This window comes from Salmo salar, chromosome ssa13, assembly GCF_905237065.1.
Source record: "Salmo salar chromosome ssa13, Ssal_v3.1, whole genome shotgun sequence".
Lineage (NCBI taxonomy): Eukaryota > Metazoa > Chordata > Actinopteri > Salmoniformes > Salmonidae > Salmo > Salmo salar.
The window spans coordinates 34,413,367-34,434,136 of record NC_059454.1 but is presented as its reverse complement, the minus strand read 5'-3'; the positions used below and the strand labels follow the sequence as shown (position 1 = coordinate 34,434,136).

Genomic DNA, 20,770 nt, shown 5'->3' with positions numbered 1-20,770 from the left:
TTTCAAATGCTCAACAGGGATATGCAATTCATTATCATGACTTAAACCTCATTAACTAGAAAAATAGCATCTTGAATTCCTAATTAGGTCCAAGGATGAGGCTTGGTATGATAAATAAGGAAGGTAATTAATACTGTGAGTATCAGGCTCTATTGCAGATTTCAGCTTCTTCTGCTTCTTATACCTCCTTGGTGTGCCACAAATCACTTTGCATATTTCAACCACCCATCCAATTACAGCACGTTCAGAGCTGATGTTAAGCATGCCGATGCCGAGGTAGAGGGGGGATAGATAGAAATGACTGCTCTGTTGCAATAACGGGAACCCTATCACAGGATGAGGGATGGAGTTAGGCTAGAGAGCATCAATTGGAGCAGCATCCTATTCTCTCACATTGGGACACTGGTGATAAGAAAAGACCTAATGGTACTTCATTGTATAGAAATGATGATTGGTATACTGTCCCTTCATTAATATGAACCAAACAGTCCACTGGTGGCAGCAGGACTGGAGAGTAGGCTAGAAGTTAGATAAAACATGAAACAGTAGGATGTACACGGCACCAACACCCACATAGCCTAATTCCTAACGCACGATTAAGATAACTGAAAATGCTTGTTACCTAAGACATCTCTGCACAACCCCAGCATATTGAATTAATCATTCACCATTTCCTTCAACTCCTTTTACCAGCACTGTCACCCTGCGAAACTTACGTAATCATTACTACCCAACCCAGGAGAGTACATGTCTTCTTGTATGACAGGTTATTTAAGCATTCTATTATACAGTGCATTATCACACAGAGCACATGTTGCAGCAGAGTGCAGTAGCAGGCCAGTCAGACACATTAGTACCCAGCACCAGACCGCAGTGTCTGTCCATCCAGCCCTAAGAGGAAACGACGTCGCTACAGATCCAAGCTAAGCAGCTGTCCACTGAAGACTCTTTGAATAGCGCTCGCCAATCACTTACCTCCTTTCTTTCTTAACTTTCATTCTTTCTTTTTTTCATTCTTTCTTTCTCCATGCAGACTCAAAGTCTGTCATCAGGGAAGGCTATCTATAGATATTAAATACCTGGAAACGTAGCAGGCAGAGAGAGCTAGGGCCAGATAGATAGGCAGGCAGACAAAGCTTTGACATTTAACAATGGAGTAAGGAAACTAGGGGCTCATGTTCCATGTTTCTTGTCCTATTTTACCAATGTCACCATTCACCAGATAATGCAAGTCTAAAGTGGCATGTTTTTCTTTCATTGAATGATTGCTACTGTAGTTTGTTGTCACGACCGACAGCACACATATACAGTATATCCACAGCAAAACCATAATCACCATGGGCAGTTTTTCACATAAGGGAAGACTGGGAATATGATTTCATACCCTTGATCAATACCAGTTTTACAACAGCCTCTGCCTCCCTGTATGACAGCTGTGGAGACAGGCTTTGAGGCTCAGATGCAAATGGGAGGAAAAAAACATTCCCTTTCTCTCTCTGGTCCCTCACTCTCTGGTTCCTCTCTTCCATGCTGTTTTCATGCATCTTAAAACAGCAGCAGCAGCTCCCTCCTCTCAGTTTGCATTTCAATAAAGTATTGCCCATTCTAGGTGGCCTGTTGCATAGGACATATCTTTCACCCTCCTGTGTTAAAGTGACAGTGCTGCCAGCCATTTATTTCATACATTTCCTTGCTTATATTTGTCATGGGCCCTACTTTTTCAGAGTAGCAATTTATATTTTTCTTCAGCCATGTGTAAATTGTGCATGCTGTGAAAAAGGACTTTGCTAAATCCAATCCAGAGGGGGAGAGGGGAGGATCATTCTTTCTGCTCTGGGAGGGTAGGTAAACATGCGCATGCACGCACGCACACACACTTACTGGGACCTCTCAGTGCTTTTCAAAGCCATGTTATTTGCTCTAAGGAAACATTGATCTAACATTGAGCTGTTCATAACATTCAGTAACTCAGGGTTTTTTTTTGTGCCATGACTCACACGGTTCATCTAGATTTCATTTTGCCTATTGAATTTCAAAAGACAAAGTTATAATTGGCAAACATATCCTGTTATCTTACGTTGTTCTTTTTTTGCAGAAACAAATTTCTCATGAGCGGCATATTTATCATAGAATTTATCATGCAATATTGTCTCCATGTTTCTCTGTTTTCCCCAAGCATTTTAGACCAAAATAACAACAGCACTGCAGGGACTTTACTGGAGGGAGAAACATAGTCCTTAAATTTGACACCATGCAGGCTTGTGTTTTGTGGCTCTCACTGTCTTCCATCTGCATTAATTTGACATTCTCTAATCTGGTTGTCTCATTACCTCAGTAACAGGTCTGTGGTAGCCTGCTGGCATGGACCTCTACAGAGAATGAACCATAAGAGCTGCCTATTACGGGTCACCTTGAGCAAATCTTCTATTTAATGGTGACAGGCATGCTGCTTCCTTCCAAGCATGGGCTGTGGTTTGCCAGGACTCTTGGAGATATGTCCTGCTGTTTCATTTAAGTTAGTTGTTATATGTATAACATTTGAGCACACAAAAGAGGGACCTAGGTTGCAAATGTAATATTTGCTATAATTTAAGTGTAATATTTACTGAGCAGTTACTTTCCTTTGTTATAACATCATCAATACCAATAATTCTTATTTCCTCCTCAAATTATGTAATAAAGGCAATAATTACATTATGTAACTTTTAGAAACATCTCTGAAGGCAGCCAAACATGGCATTGTTCTGAAGGAGTTGTCATAGATTAGCAGATCACAGACCAGTGTCTATGCCTGAATGTGTGCGTGTGCGTAGATGCGTGAGAGCGTGGGAGAGAGCCATGTCACCTGAGTGTGTCCATGTGTGCATGCGTCTGTGTGTTGGTGCGTGTATGCTCATGCATGTGTGTCTCATGCATGTCTGTTTTTTTAACCGATTGAAATTATAAGGGGATATCGAGGAACAAATGCCGTTGTCAAGACTACAACGGTGCCAGTGCAATGAGTGGAGATGACTCAGGTGTTCAAAAGTTTATATCAGACCGAGAGCCTACTGCTTTTATGTAGTTCTTTAGGCGTTTTAGTTTAGAGAACAATATTTCGGTAGAAACTACAGTTACAGTGATGGTAAAAACAGCTTGATTGCCATAGCAACATCAGGGAAACTGGGCAGTAGGGAGTGGTGCTTCAAATACAACAGTTCTACAACATCTTTAATTCAGCCTCTCATTCTCCTTAGTTGTCGGCCTCAACGCGTTTAATACGGAAAGAGATGAACTGTATAGGAAGCTCTAGGGACAGGTCGTCTGGATACTGGACAGCCAATAAATTGCCAGATGCAAACAGATGATCATCTTTAGTGGACAACAGTTCTTGAGGGTTTGAACAAAAAAAGCTGTTTGCTGGCGAACCGGCATTTGAGTTGTGTGGTTGCAATATAACCAGTCCCTTGTCTCTGGTATATCTTGGCATTCATCATTCAAGACTAAGTTAAATTGTGTGCAGTGCAATGGACACAATGCACAATGTCTCAGGAAAGACTGTCTGTGTTGGCAATACTCAGTATAGAAAACAGTCGGGCACGCAACCTGGACCTACATGCCATGGTAACAAAAAAAACACAAAAGGACTTCAGAAGCCTTGGGGAGTCCCTCAAGTTGGATTTAATTTGATTTAATTTAATTTACCTTGAATATTGCATCCCATTTGTGTAGGCCATTAGCCTGACAAAACCCGCTGAGTTCAACAATAAATAGTTGCTGAATTTATCCTCAAGCCAACATGTATTTGATGTGTACTTTTCATTTTTAAAAGTTTATAAATAGCAGATAAAAAAGTTTCTTCAGAAAGTATTTGTAACAGTCTTCGTCGTCTGAAGAGGAGGAATCATCGGACCAAAACGCAGCGTGGTAAGTGTTCATGCTTTATTTAATAAACTGAACACTAAACAAAAATAACAAAGAGAAGAACCGAAACAGTTCCGTAAGGTGCAAAACACTAAACAGAAATCAACCACTAAGACTAGGGAGGTTTTCCAATGCTTGGCAAAGAAGGGCACCTATTGGTAGATGGGTAAAAAAAGTGACTGAAGTTATTAATTACACTTTGGATGGTGTATCAATACACCCAGTCACTACAAAGATACAGGCATCCTTCCAAACTAAGTTGCCGAAGAGGAAGCAAACCGCTCAGGGATTTCACCCACGAGGCCAATGGTGACTTTAAAACAGTTACAGAGTTTAATGTGATAGGAGAAAACTGAAGATGGATCAACAACATTGTAGTTACTCCACAATACTAACCTAATTGACAGAGAGAAAAGAAGGAAGCCTGTTCTGAATAAAATATTCCAAAACATGCATCCTGTTTGCAAGACACTAAAGTAATACTGCACAGAATGTGGCAAAGTAATTCACTTTTTGTCCTGAATACAAAGTGTTATGTTTGGGGCAAATACAACACATTATATACTTTCAAGCATAGTGGTGGCTGCATCATGTTATGGGTATGCTTGTAATCATTAAGGACTGCGGAGTTTTTCAGGGTAAAAAAGAAATGGAGCAAAGCACTGGCAAAATGTTTGAGGAAAACTTGGTTCAGTCTGCATTCCACCAGACACTGGGAGATGAATTCACCTTTCAGCAGAACAATAACCTAAAAGGCCAAATATACACTGGAGTTGCTTACCAAGAAGACAGTGAATGTTCATGAGTGGACGTGTTAGTTTTGACTTAAATAGGCTTGAAAATCTATGGGAAAACCTGAAAATGTTTGTCTAGCAATGATCAACAACCAATTTGACAGAGCTTGAAGAATTATGAAAATAATAATGGGCAAATGTTGCACAATCCTGGTGTGGAAAGCTCTTAGAGACTTACCCAGAAAGACCCACAGCTGTAATTGATGCCAAAGGTGCTTCTTCAACGTATCGACTCAGGGATGTGTATACTTGTGTAAATGAGATAATTCTGTACTTAATTTCTAAAAACGATTTAATCAATTTTGAATTCAGGCTGTAACACAACAAAATGTGGGATAAGTCAAGGGGTATGAATACTTTCTGAAAGCACTGTAGATAGTAGATACTACAATGCATAATGAAACAATCCCTAGTAAGCTAGTGTTTTGAGGGTGGACATACTGTGTTATTTGGAATTAATAGACTGGTTTTATGCACAACAACTTTCTATCCAAGCTGGGAGAGAGAGTGAGGAGAGCTCATGTCATGCAGGTTCAGGTAGCCTATATAGGACAGTTGTATATTCAAAAAAATCGATTGGTAACTCATTAGTATGCTGTTGCATCAAAAATGTATTTTACTATCTGCAATGTTTTAATTTCCAATTTTAATTACTGAACAAGTAATTACATTATTGCCACCAGCCAGCAATCTAAAAATGACAGCATTGCATCACCTTGTATAGCTTTGTGAAATGTTAGGCTTAACATGACAAAATGATGACCAAATAGGCCTAACAATAAACATTTATAAAAAAAATGTTTTTATTTATTTAACTAGGCAAGTCAGTTAAGAACAAATGATGACAGCCTACCCCGGACAAACCTGGATGACGCTGGCCCAATTGTGCGCCGCCCTATGGGATTCCCAATCACGGACGGATTTGACACAGCCTGGATTTGAACCATTGAGATGCAGTGCCTTAGACCGCTGTGCCACTCAGGAGCCCCTTAGTTAAAGCAAAGCTAGCATAACCTAGCACCACAGAAAGCCTATCATTGATTCGATAAGAAATCAGCCACATAAACATATCGCAATTTCAGCACCATGGACAGCTATCGGTATTCTATACTTTGTGAGTGGCTGTCTGGCTGACACATTAGGTTATTCATTTTTTAGGGAGGGGGCTGCAACTCCGACCTTGTAGGGGTCCAGAGAAACTGCATTACGCCAATGACACACACACACACTCTCTGTGTTAATTATAGTAGGCAGCAAGTCATGGCATGCTTATGGCATATAGTATTTGTGACATTTCTAGTGAGATGTAGCGACCATTTGCCTTTGAGAAATTCACAGCTTCATTACTGGTGAATAGTCAATTATTGGTCCCATATTGCCCCTGTTCACCTCCATTAGACACAGAGAATCTCAGAGCCACGCAATTGTGGAATCTCAATGTTGTGAGTCATTGTCATGCATGCGTTGGCACTACAGTATGAACCTCTATATTAGGAGTAATAAATCATCATTCTTCATTTCCGCTGGGTTTCACTGGGTTTCAGCATGCGTTTGATTGTTTTGTGGACTCCCCAGAAACTGATGTACTCCTCTGTTAGTCCTCAGAAAGTGATTTACCATAGACACCAGGTGTTGTGTGACCTGTCCAAATCATGAGTTCTTAAATTATTTAGTGTTCACACAAAGGTTTGTCTCTGCAGCCCCCATGAATCGGGGCTCCCAAACCCCTTTTACACTGGTTTGAAATGTTACAACCATCTCCCCTGAGTGCCACAGAAAGTACATTGTCAAATGTCAGGACTGTACCTTATCTTTCCTCGAAATGCAGTAAAAAGGGTCAATGCCTCTAAAGAAAATAAAAAAGCGGCCCAGATCTATTGGGTGGTAGGTTGTGTGTTGGCACCTGTGTTGCTGACAAATCCAATGTTCAAAGTCCTGCAGCCAGGAGGAGGGCACTAGCAGAAACATGGCATAGCAACTAAAACAGTGCCATACTAGAAAAGCTCCTCCTGTTCCTGCCTGCCTTTACCACCAACCCCCTGGAATGACTGTCAGTCAACACAACAGCAGTAGAATCAATAAGCTAAGAGATCAGGAACTGGCTCGTGACATGCTTCAAATAATGTGCTTCTCAGGGAGAGATGGGAGATATTAAACTGATATTTTTCTGCTTTTCGGAAAACACATAAACTCAACCTTCCATAGAATATCACAGCTTCTATTAGACCTATAGCTACATAAACACATGCATGCACACACTAGTTCTGACACCATTTGTCATGTTGACTTCGTTCTCAGTCATTGATAACGGAAGAGGGGAATGGAAATACAGAAAACGATTATATCCTGGCATGGCTCCAGCGCCGTCACCTGATGAGGCAGTATTCATCGCCAGCCATTATTATTATCCATAGGCAGCTTTTCTCCATCTCCCATGATATATTCATGATGCAGAGATGTGGTCTTGGGGCATGCAGTGTGTGGCAGTCACAAACTGACTCCACGCCGACTGAGCTTAAAGAACGCTCATCAGTTTTACATTGCTTTTGTTTGAAGCCACCGAATACACCTGCCCAGCTGGAAATAACCAAGTCTATTTGCATTTTTATTTGATTTTAATATATTCTTCAGCGGTAATGATTTCCAATTATAGAGTATATCCAGACTCAAACGTGTGTTCTCTCTGCTGCTGCTCTCAACAAGCAATGAACAAAGTGGATTCTGTTGAGTAGTGTGGTTTTAAATAGATCAAAGGATGAATCTGGGTCTTGTCTTATGCAATTAAGAAGATGCATTAAAGAGAACAAACCCCTGTGGGCTGTTGTTGTTTTAACTGATGCCCTATTGCTTCCACTGCTATATCAGGATTAACATTGTGCAAATAGGCCCTGTTGTTATACAGTACACCGACCAGGCTCAGAGCTACACTTTATGTCTCTCCTCAACATCTGCCAAAGGTTGTTGACTTTTTCTCAACCACTAGCCTTGAGTCACAAAAACCCCTCTGAGAATTGGGAAGCCAAAGTTTGTAATTTCTTTCCTACCCCTCAATTAAACTTCAATTACCATTGTTTAATTACTGTATTACAATTATTTCCACCAATTAAGCCTCTAGGCTGTCTCTAACTTCACTTCTCAGCTTTGCTGCTATTATTTGAAGTCACTTCTCAGTCAATCTATACATTTCAGATATCTGGTAGACGTTACAGTGAGGGAAAAAAGTATTTGATCCCCTGCTGATTTTGTACGTTTGCCCACTGACAAAGAAATGATCAGTCTATAATTTTAATGGTAAGTTTATTTGAACAGTGAGAGACAGAATAACAACAACAAAAAATCCAGAAAAACGCATGTCAAAAATGTTATAAATTGATTTGCATTTTAATGAGGGAAATAAGAATTTGACTTAGTACTTGGTGGCAAAACCCTTGTTGGCAATCACAGAGGTCAGACGTTTCTTGTAATTGGCCACCAGGTTTGCACACATCTCAGGAGGGATTTTGTCCCACTCCTCTTTGCAGATCTTCTCCAAGTCATTAAGGTTTTGAGGCTGACGTTTGGCAACTCGAACCTTCAGCTCCCTCCAAAGATTTTCTATGGGATTAAGGTCTGGAGACTGGCTAGGCCACTCCAGAACCTTAATGTGTTTCTTCTTGAGCCACTCCTTTGTTGCCTTGGCCGTGTGTTTTGGGTCATTGTCATGCTGGAATACCCATCCACGACCCATTTTCAATGCCCTGGCTGAGGGAAGGAGGTTCTCACCCAAGATTTGACGTACATGGCCCCGTCCATCGTCCCTTTGATGCGGTGAAGTTGTCCTGTCCCCTTAGCAGAAAAACACCCCCAAAGCATAATGTTTCCACCTCCATGTTTGACGGTGGGGATGGTGTTCTTGGGGTCATAGGCAGCATTCCTCCTCCTCCAAACACGGCGAGTTGAGTTGATGCCAAAGAGCTCCATTTTGATCTCATCTGACCACAACACTTTCACCCAGTTGTCCTCTGAATCATTCAGATGTTCATTGGCAAACTTCAGACGGGTATGTATATGTGCTTTCTTGAGCAGGGGGACCTTGTGGGGCAATTGTTTCTTGGTGACTATGGTCCCAGCTGCCTTGAGATCATTGACAAGATCCTCCCGTGTAGTTCTGGGCTGATTCCTCACCGTTCTCATGATCATTGCAACTCCACAAGGTGAGATCTTGCATAGAGCCCCAGGCCGAGGGAGATTGACAGTTCTTTTGTGTTTCTTCCATTTGCGAATAATCGCACCAACTGTTGTCACCTTCTCACCAAGCTGCTTGGCAATGGTCTTGTAGCCCATTCCAGCCTTGTGTAGGTCTACAATCTTGTCCATGACATCCTTGGAGAGCTCTTTGTTCTTGGCCATAGTGGAGAATTTGGAATCTGATTGATTGATTGTTTCTGTGGACAGGTGTCTTTTATACAGGTAACAAGCTGAGATTAGGAGCACTCCCTTTAAGAGTGTGCTCCTAATCTCAGCTCGTTACCTGTATAAAAGACACCTGGGAGCCAGAAATCTTTCTGATTGAGAGGGGGTCAAATACTTATTTCCCTCATTAAAATGCAAATCAATTTATAATATTTTTGACATGCGTTTTTCTGGATTTCTTTGTTGTTATTCTGTCTCTCACTGTTCAAATAAACCTACCATTAAAATTATAGACAGATAATTTCATTGTCAGTGGGCAAACTTACAAAATCAGCAGGGGATCAAATACTTTTTTCCCTCACTGTATGTACAATGCACACTCTGAAAAACACAACGCTATGATGCATAAAGACAGTGGGTGGGTGAAGAATATCAGAAATCCTAATACCCTTACTTATAATGGTAACATTTGGAAGCTTCTTAAACATTCTTTGCATGTCTTATTGAAAATGTGAACTGAATTATTTTGCTAATGAGATAAGGTGGTAGAATGACTGAGCAAGTGAGTCGGTAGGAGAGTAGTGTGTGGCCTCCTTTCATCCAGGGGTCAGGAGAGGTGGTGTTGGATAATCTTATCAGGCTTTACCATGATGTCTGAATTATAGCATGAAACTGACACCGACTCATCTCCAACCTGAATTTAAGCTCTTTTAAATGTTAATCTGGGTTTTGACTCTGAATATGGGTTTTACTAGAAATCTCATATCTTTGAAGACAAATCAAAATTTCTATCTAGTTGGTGAAAAGTCCGTTGGCTATATTTGACTAATCTTTGGGTATTGCACAAGGTAAGATTATAGCACGAGTGTTATTCAACCCAGTCTCATGGGCTATAATGTTCCATTGTATTACTTTCATCAGCAGGTGATATCCACTGCTGCTCTGCAATTACATTCTCTAGTCATAAAACATTTTTTAAACATAATGACATATACATTTCTCAACAAACTTCTCCAAGTAGGAATATGTTCATACTTGTCTCATTTTGAAAACACAAAGGAATATACTTTCTCTCTACAAACTCCTCCAAATGGGAAACTTTACATTTCTCCCACCTGATTCACAATAAACCTTCCTTGTTTCTGGTCAACAGACAGGCCTAATTGTTGGATGGGTCCTACTTGTTGTGTTGACAGTGTTAGGTGTAGGGGTAGAACACTGAGGACAGCAAGTGGGGCATCCTGATAGGGAGATGTCTGTCCTGTAGGCAGAGTAAGCCAGCCAGGCTGATAAAGAGGGACGACGGGCAGGTGTCCTGTAGGCAAAGATAACCAACCTCCTGATAATTACATGAAGGGCCATTATTCAGACTGAGGGGGAGGGATGGCCCCTGCAGACATTCTCATCCTGCTTATAGATATGTCTTTATCTACTGGCTCTCCATTATCATCATCATTCCGTCACACACACACCAGGGGCCTCACTCAGTCAAAGCACAACAGCCATCACTCTTGTTCATGCTCAATCTGCTTGACATATTAATAGTTGTCACATGTAATAAACTTGTAATATCTTACATAAAGATATTCCATCTACTGTATGTTGATATTGTGATAAAACCTAAAACATACACAGGTAGTGAAGATATTTAACAGACCACCAACAATCCTACAAATACAGCTACATAAATCATTGTTAATTGTGCTGACTTCGCTATCAAGTAAGCCAGGGGATCTTTCAGCTTCAGACCCAAATGAGAAATTGACCGCTCTTCCGTGACCCAAATCCTCCTACAATGACCCCAATTGAAAAGAAATAGTATGTGATTATAGACGTATCCTCCTAACTCACGACCTCTCACATGCCCAGGGCCCACTTTGGGATACAGGGATAGTTTAAGAAACCCTGGACTAAGCTCAGGAGTTATTCTGAATTATTTTTGCTTGTTTGTTGTTCTTTTTTCTTAGAGGGAGGAACATGTGAGGTGATTGCTGCTCACAGATGCTGTAATAAGAACAAGATTGAAGAGCGGTCCCAGACAGTCAAGTGTTCCTGTCTACCAGGGAAGGTGGCAGGGACCACCAGGAACAGACCCTCCTGTGTTGACGGTAAGTACCACCACTACCATCACAATCCCCATTGGTATTGCAGGCGCAAGAGAAGTGTTGGCACTGTCACTGATTGGACTCACACAGGTGCTGCTAATAGAACCCATATTCAACAGTTCGTTAAAATATTTTTCTCCAGGGTTGCATAAAAGTACAATATATCATTTGGAGTGTGTATGATGCTTCAGCCTTTCTCAATAGATCTGGAATAGCAAATATCACAGCAGGTGGCCAGTGGAAATAGAGAGCCCCATGCCCTATCCCTTTCCTCTGATTAGATGAACGTAGAAGTATAAACCTGAGAGAACGTATCGAAGAACAGATACAATTCATTAATGGCATACATTTCCTAGACCTAAAGAAGCTGCGATGGTTCTTTATTTATTATGCATTTTGTTTTAAATAGTGTCAAGTCTAAGACAGGATGCCCAAGGAGTTGTTGTTATTGATTAATAGATGCACTATAACCTTGGTTCGACCAGCCTCCTGGCAACAAACCTTGGTAACCCTGTTTACCATAAGGAACAGGTCCAAGTGAGGTCCTCATGGGTGATGAATATGTATGACTAGAAAACCACTTAGACTAGGACAGAAAATAACACTGTTAGACCAGCTGGCTGCAGTGTTCATGGACATATTCAACCTCTCCCTGTCCCAGTCTGTGATCCCCACATGCTTTAAGATGTCCATCATTGTCTCTGTACCAAAGCAAACTAAAGTGACCTGCCTTAATGACTATTGGCCTGTAGCGCTCACTTCTGTCATCATGAAATGCTTCGAGAGGCTGATCAAGGACCACACCAGCTCCACCTTACCTGACACCCTCGACCCACTCCAATTAGCATACTTCCCCAACAGATCCAAGGATGACGCAGTCACCATTGCTCTACACACTGCCCTGTCCCACATGGACAAGAGGAACACCTATGTGAGAATGCTGTTCCTCGACTACAGCTCAGCGTTCAACACCATAGTCCCCTCCAATCTTGACACTAAGCTCAGGACCCTGGGTATGAACACCTCCCTCTGCAACTGGATCCAAGACTTCCTGACAGGCAGACCCCAGGTGGTGAGGGTAGGCAAAAACAGCTGCACAATCGAGAGCATCTTGACCGGCTGCGTCACCGCCTGGTACGGCAACTGCACCGCCCTCAACCGGAAGGCTCTACAGAGGGTGCTGCTGACAGCCCAATACATCACTGGGGGCAGAACATTTACACCAGGCGGTGTCTGAGGAAGGTCCAAAAGATCGTCAAGGACTCCAGTCACCCAAGCCACGGACTGTTCCCTCAGTTACCATCTGGCAAGCTGTATCAGAGCATGAGGTCTTGGACCTACAGGCTCCGAGACAGCTAGTACCACCAGGCCATCAGACTGCTGAACAGCTAACTCTAACTGTCTCCCTGCACAGACCTGGACCTTAGAGACTATATACACCTTAGAGGTTATTTGCACTGACTACTCAAACATCCAACTCTCACACACACACACACACACACACACACACACACACACACACACACACACACACACACACACACACACACACACACACACACACACACACACACACACACACACACACACACACACACACACACACACACACACCACACACACAACGCTGTTGTTCAATTATATACTATTGATTCCACTGTGTGACCAATTCACTACCCACTCTATATTTGTAAATACAGTGTTATACAGTCCATAATATTTGATTTGATTTGAAACACTCAAACAAAATATTTACTGAATTTACTGGCCACACACAACACAACTACCTCATTTTGTACTGCGGAATTGCAGTGATGCTTTATGAATTGTATGTATTGGGTTTTGACTGATGAGGCACAATTTTACCATCTCTAGTAAAGATCCAACAGAAGCCAATAGTAGCCTATATCCCTCCCTATATATTCTTCCTGTGCTGTACAGCGAGCATTACTCCTCACCTGCCTGTATGCTTCTTTAGATTCTAACCATTAGATGATGCCATAATTACTGAGCAGAGTAGACAGAGTGAGGGAATCTGAGGTCTCTTCTGTCTGTCAGGACTGACAGGGTATTTTCCTCTGTCAAACATCTGAGATGTGCTGGACATTTAACCTGTATTTAAGGCAATTTTCTTTTCCCAGAGCAATAATATGGCCTGCATTAGAGTCACAGCTATGCCTCCTCCTACATGTCTAGACGTCTGTCTTTCTCTTTGATTTAAAAAATCATGTAAGAAATGCAATGATATCAAATTCTTTCAATAATTCACATAGGGTTGTTTCAGTGCATATTTTGTTTTGTAAGTACTGGTACAAGGATTCGGATATTGATTTTGATCGATTATTACACCATACTCAGCTAGGGACGTTACAGTTGTAAGACAAGGGAGAGTTGATAGTTACTTTGATATTTGTCAGACAGATTCCCACAATTTCGATATGTGTGTCTGTCATGTGATGAACAAAGCAACAGACCCTCTAGTCACCAATCCATCTCCAAGTCATACACTGCTATTACATATAGCCGTTCCACTGGGTAAGACATACTCAGGTCACATTATCCATTTGTTGCCTGCAGCATCCATAGTGATTGGGAAGTGGTGGTGCGAGATGGAGCCTTGTCTGGAGGGAGAGGAATGCAAGACGCTGCCTGACAACTCAGGCTGGATGTGTTACGCTGGGAACAAGATCAAAACCACCCGGGTAAGATGGCCTCACATTACCATTTGAAACAGAGACATACTGGAGGAGGGAGAGTTGCAGTCATGAGGAATATGCAACAATAGAACAATACATACTTTACATTTAAAGAAAAAGGCACAATGTATTGACTCAAGTACATGGGCTATGCTACCTAATACCTATTTTTTACTGGTTAGGGCTTGTAAGTAAGCATTCCACTGTAAGGTCTACACCTGTTGTATTCGGCGCACGTGACAAATAAACTTTGATTGATTTGATTTACTGTCTCCTTTCTTTTTTAGAACACCCAACAACCTGCAAGCGAAGAATACCTCTAACTTTAGACGGACCAACTGCAGAGGTCAGCTTTGCATGTTCCATGGAGCTGTTACTGCATACCATCTTATCATAAACCCTCTAATAAACAAGATTAACATTATAGCTGCACTGCAATATATCACAATATCTTAGTGCTCTCCCTTTTGTTTGTTTCAGATCAATCCAAGGACCCAACAAAGACATTCAGTTTACTTTCCTGGATTGAAATGTGTGAATTCTCAAAGAAACTGCTGCTCAAGTGTACTGGGAATGATGCAGTTCAAGGATACCAATGGGGGACCTTATTGAATTCTGAATTTTGTTCTTTGAGGAAACACTGCTTTTGGATGTACAGCACATCTGTTGTCAGAAAACTCAGACAGACTCTGCGAGATGGGCAGACATTTCTGGGTTACCTTTAGCAAGTACTTGCAGTGGGGAGTCAGGATTCTGTATATACCATGTTTCAGTGTCTTCATGTTAACAAGAACATTGTCTACAGTATGATGGTGGTGAGATGTAAATGATTCCAAACCCTGATCTGTTCTGTTGTTGTCCATGTGTTCTAGATTTCAGACCACAGCCAAAAGTCTAATATTTCTCAGACATTCAATAACCTATAGGTTTACATCATGTGAGGATGCAACTGTACATTGGCTGTTAAAAGGAATAATTTGACCAATATAACAACACATATTTTTGTTATCAAAACCGTTTTTGTATTTGAATGCATTCAGTCATCTCAGTTGCTTCATCATCCCTCTTAGAAATAACAACACTTATAGTTCAGTTATCCTTCAAAAGGTTGATTGCTCACCAAAAATACAGTACGCTTGTTTGTTTTTTACTCCTTTAGATGCCTTATGTGTGTCTTCTTCAACAACATATTAAAAGTCTACCATTGCTCTGTGCGTAAATATTGAATTAAAGTATGTTGTGTTATGTAATTAAATATATATTTTGTACTGGCTGCACAATGCCATATACCTCTAAATTGAAGTATCAACGAATCAGCCTATCCTACTAAGTGATGAAATCTGGATAATAATGGCCTCTATAGCGCACAGATGTCAGAAAGCACAACGATCACAATCAACTAGCTTGCTAACTGGGTTAAGTAAGTAGAGGAAAACACATGAACAGAATATCAATGTTTAATTTCTACATGTATCTTTGTAATGGGTACTAGACCAGTTGTTCCACTAAAACAGCACACAACTCCAGCACTCTTCCCTAACATAATTCTAACCTAACAAATCGTTTTTTTGGTATCCTGCTCTCCTTGTAAATAAGAAATGAGCTTGTTTAGGACTAATAAGGACAGTCAATGAAAAACATATTTTCTCTGAAGTCTTCCACTTAACAAAGAATGCTCAATGGAGCATAAAGCAGATTATACAAAGACTATGCCATTACAATGCGTCAGGGAACCAAGCAGCCAGTGGGCAAAGTTGATTTAAATCCACCAGACACCCTGAAGTGATTTTTCTGAGTGTTGCTCTCTGGCACATGTTTTCTGAAATCTCCATATGTGTGGATCAAACACATCGTACAAACACACACTGAAATCACATCACACCAACGACAGGAAGGCTAGAGACAGCACAATGCAATATGCAAGTAAAGGCACTGTATCCTAACTGTATTCTAGAAAGTCTTATATGGGCCCGTATCCACAAAGCATCTCAAAGTAGGAGTGCTGATCTAAGATCAGTTTAGCCTTTTAGATCATAATGAATAAGATTATATGGACGCTTTGTGGATACCGTTTCTTAAAGAGGATTCCAAACTGAACAATGGGTTGTTATCAGTATCACAATAAGCTGCAGAGCGTTTTTTGTCTACTGAGGGACAAGGAGTCCCTTCTTTTCTTCAACCATCATAGGCATACCTAGCGAAGTTAGCTAACATGATCACCTTTTCAACATTGTTTTTAGGAGTGTTTAATAACGATTGCTGCTGACTGGCATGATGGGCTACATTGATTGGTTGACCACGTCAATTGGCTAGCTAACTAATAACTAGCCCAAAGGCCAGCAGATGTTGATATTGATATGGTATTGATGGTTTCATCTTACTGTCCAAACACATTGTATGTAGCCGGCAATGCATTCGTATCCCTCGTGGAACCGTTCGTACACAAAACATTCTCCATTCAGGTTGCAAAGGCATCAATTTCCTCCTTAACTAGATTTAATGGCGAGAAGTCTGAAAAAAATGGGAAGATATATGTAGTTTCTTTATGAAAAACCATTTTTCACCACCATGCTAGTGGCTTATAATGCGTTTGGACGGTAAGATGGAAACGACTCAATATCGCCATCTGCCAGCCTTTGGGCTAGCTAATAACAGATTACGTCAATATGGCTAGTTAACTAGCTAACTTTCAGGGGATAAACTACATGGCTATATCCAAATATTGTTTGATTTGCTTGCCATCTATAGTGGCGATGACAGTAGTCTGACTGACAACTTTACCAGGATGAGGACTTGCCATTGTCAAGCTCTTTCCAAAAGCCTAATCTCTGATGGAGCAAGCCAAATGACACATGTTGTTTGCTTAGCTAGCTAGCTATTTGCCAAATGAAAAGGCTACCCTCATGTGTCTGAAAATGCATGATCACTTGATGTTTAGTGATCATGAAAAGCATGCTGTTACTTGCTGTATAACTGTGTAAGGACACAGCCTAAGAGAGCAAAATAATGAGTTAACCACTGTTTAATGGACTATGTGCTTCCTTTAAAGGCTCCCTTTACAATCATGCTGCAGATGAAATGATTAAGCACAGAGGACACCAGCTGGTGAGACTGGGCTACTGGGATTCTGGGAAAAAGATAAATGAGAGAGGTGAACAGAAGTTGAAGGTGAAACCACCGTATGCAGCATTTTGCCTCATGGAGGGAATCAAGTTTTAATGTCACATGCACAAGTACAGTGAAATGCCTTTCTTACAAGCTCTAAACCCAACAATGCAGGGATGTAGTACAAAAAATAGCATAAGGTAGAACAAAAACACAATAAATAAAAATAAGAAAACGAGAAAGTAAGAATATACAGGGTCAGTTCCAATACCAAATTTACAATGTGCAGGGATACTGGAGTGATAGAGGCAGAAGTGGATGCTCCTCAGAGTAGGAAGGGGAGGACCATCCTCCTCAGTGAATTTCCCAAAAATGTAAATAGTGAAACATTTAAAAAGTTATCCTTTTTAGATACAACAATACTAAATATTTTCACGTCACCAAATAATTGATTAAAACACACTGTTTGCAATGAAGGTCTCCAGTAGCCTCAACAGCCCAGCTAGCAATGAGGAATCGGCCCAGAAGCAGCCCTCTTCCGGGGGGCCGGAACTGATTGAATCGGCCCGGAATCGGGTTACGGACTCGGCCCAGAATCAAAATGAATGACTGCCCAGAATCGGCCCAAGTACATCGGGCCGTTTCCGTCTACCAGAATTCAGCCGACTTTGTCGGCATCTTACCAGAATCACCCCAGAAGCGGCCCGATGCAAATTTAAATGAATGTATACAACATTTCCCGATTTTGTACTTTTAAATATTACTATTACATATACAAATTATACCCATCCACAAAAAAACATTTTGTCCCGGAGGAAACGCCATACACCTGGTGACCGTGTCAGCGTGTATGCACCTAGCCCGCCACAGGAGTCGCTACAGCGCAATGGGACAAGGACATCCCGGCCAGCCAAACCCTCCCCTAACTCGGACGACGCTGGGTGTCGCGTCATTGGTCTCCCGGTTGCGGTCGGAACGGGTCTCTAACCAGCATCTGTAGAAACGCAGTTTGCACTGCGATGCAGTGTCTTAGACCTCTGCACCACTCGGGAAGTTCCAGCCACAATGTTTTTAATGCTTATCAATCGCCTTGCACAAAGTAGCAAAATACTAAAATACTACACAGGACTCTTAAAGAATTTCATTTAAATGTTAATTGTATTTTTTGATCACAGAAACAATGAGGAAAATATGGAAAAATAAATAATGAAATGTTAATTTTATAAAGCAGCCCGTGTTATCATCTGTCAGAGAGTTGCCCCAATCGGCCCGAGCCCCAAGTGATACATTTGGGCCACATAACTCTCACCGGAATCGGCCCGAGCCCCAAGTAATATATACATTTGGGCCAGGTAACTCACACCGGAATCGGCCCGAGCTCAATCCCCGCATCGTAGCCATAAGTAATACTACCAAACTCGGGCCACATGACGTCGGCCGAGTCTGACTCTCAGCCGAGTGCCCCGACTCTCAGCTGGAATCGGCCCAGATCCACTATGCTAGCTGGAAGCACTCTGTAGGGTAGCACCATGGTGTAGCCGGAGGAGAGCTAGCTTCTGTCCTCCTCTGGGTACATGGACTTCAATACAAAACTTAGCAGGCTTATGGTTCTCACCCCCTTCCATAGACTTACACAGTAATTATGACAACTTCAGGAGGACATCCTCCAACCTATGAGAGCTCTTGCAGCATGAACTGACATATTGTTCACCCAATCGAAGAATCGGAGAATGAATCTAGCATAAGCTATAGTAGAGCTAGCTAGTACTGTAGTGCATAAAATGTGTTGAGTAGTTGACTCAAACAGAGAGAAAGACAATAGTTGAACGGTTTTTAACAAATTAATTTCTTCTAAAATGAAGGCGAAGCAAGAGAGAGAGAGCAAAGATAGCCATATTTGGTTGTATTTTTTTTTTACTTTCACTTTCGCTTAGCAAGAAAATTCAGCTAGCTAGTTTAACCTACTCAAACACCTGGCTCAAACAGAGATGGATGCTATGTTAGCTAGCTGGCTATTGCTATCCAACACTGGAAATCTTCCAAATCAAGGTAAGCTTTTGGTTTTATTAATTTATTGCCACCGAGGCCCACCGGTGTAACTGCTAAACTACATTCTGTCTGTACACTGTACTGCATAATTGTAGCGGATTTACTAATGCTTTAGTTCTAGTACTGTAGTTCTCGTTAACTATGACTTGACAACGATGTAGGCTGTGTGTAGTAGTTAGCGGTCATGATATGAAGGTTTGGCTTGGAAAGATTTTTTTCGCCTTTTTCACTCATGTCCACAAGCAAAGGGAAAAGGTGAGAGGAGGAGAATATTTGTGAGAAGTAATTACATATACAACGAGCAAAGTGATCATGCTGTTTATGTGGCTGCTATGAAAGTGAACTGTGTTTGCGTGTGATATGGGTGGATTCCTTCCACCGATTTGGTTGAAAAATGTTTCTTAAACGGAACGAAATGGGCATAAACATACCTGAATTTGCCCAATAGAAACTATAATTTGCAAATGTTGGACTAATGATTACACCCTAGATCAGTTAGATGCAGGCAAGTAAGTGCAAGGCGGTATTGAATGTGTATCTGTCTGTCACCTTCATTACTCAAAATTCTCTCAACCTGTGCACCTACGTTGTAAACTTTCATTTGTAGGATAGGTTGTAGCAACCTTGTGATGGATACAGTGGAAATTAGAGTATCATGTAGTAGCCTAACCCTATATATATTACATTGAGCTGGGTGAATGGAATATGAATGACAGTCATCCAATATGCTGTAATAGAAATAAGGCCATGCTCATAAAAATAAAAGAATCCTCTTCCCTCATCTTAAACGACACCAACAGCCACTGAGAGGTAGATATGTATAGGGGTAAGGTGACTAAGCATGAGGATGTATGATAAACAGAGTAGCAGCAGCGTCAATTAAGATTGTATGTGAGTGTGTGTGCGTGTGTGTAGAGTCAGTATAAATGTTTGTGCATGTAATTTGTGTTTTAGAGTGTCAGTGTGTGTGAGTGTGTAAAGTCCTGTGAGTGTGCATAGAGACAATGCACAATAAAGTAAATTCGAGGGTCAACTCAGATAGTCCATGTAGCCATTCTATTAGCTATTTAGCAGTCTTATGGCTTGGGGATAGAAGCTATTTCAGGCGCCTGTTGGTGCCAGACTTGATGCACTGGTACCGCTTGCCATACAGAAGCAGAAAGAACAGTCTATGGCTTGCGTGGCTGGACTCTTTAACAATTTTCTGGGCCTTCCTTTCACACCGCCTGATATAGAGGTTCTGGATGGCAGGGAGCTCGGCCCCATTGATGTACAGGGCTGTCCTCACTACCCTCTGTAGCGCCATGCGATCGAGAGCGGTGCTGTTGCCATACCAAGCAGTGATGCAGCCAGTCAAGATGCTCTCAGTGGCGCAGCTGTAGGACTTTTTGAGGATTTGAGGGACCATGCCAAACTTTATAACCTCCTGAGGGGGAAGAGGTGCTGTTGTGCATTCTTCATGACTGTGCGTGTGTGTGTGGACTATTTTAACTCCTAATGATTTGGACCCAGAGGAACTTGAATCTCTCGAACTGCTCCACTGAAGTCCTGTCAATATGGATGGGGGTGTGCTCACCCCCTGTTTCCTGTAGTCCACAATCAGCTCCTTGGTCTTGCTGACGTTGAGGGAGAGGTTGTGGTCCCGGCACTACACTGCCAGGTCACTGATCTCCTCCATGTAGGTTGTCTCATCGTTGCCTGTGATCAGGCCTACCACCGTCGTGTC

At 41.6% G+C, this 20,770-nt stretch overlaps 1 protein-coding gene across 1 annotated transcript in view; it reads left to right on the top strand.

Moving 5' to 3' along the window:
- The window catches only part of tafa1 (TAFA chemokine like family member 1), a 33,538-nt gene extending 18,428 nt beyond the window's left edge, over window positions 1–15,110 (top strand). The window contains exons 3-6 of the mRNA XM_014136486.2: window positions 11,057–11,197; window positions 13,772–13,896; window positions 14,178–14,236; window positions 14,371–15,110. Of these exons, the coding sequence (XP_013991961.1) occupies window positions 11,057–11,197; window positions 13,772–13,896; window positions 14,178–14,213 (302 nt within the window). The 3' untranslated portion in view covers window positions 14,214–14,236; window positions 14,371–15,110. The remainder of the gene's footprint in view (window positions 1–11,056; window positions 11,198–13,771; window positions 13,897–14,177; window positions 14,237–14,370) is intronic.
- Window positions 15,111–20,770: the final 5,660 nt, after the last annotated feature.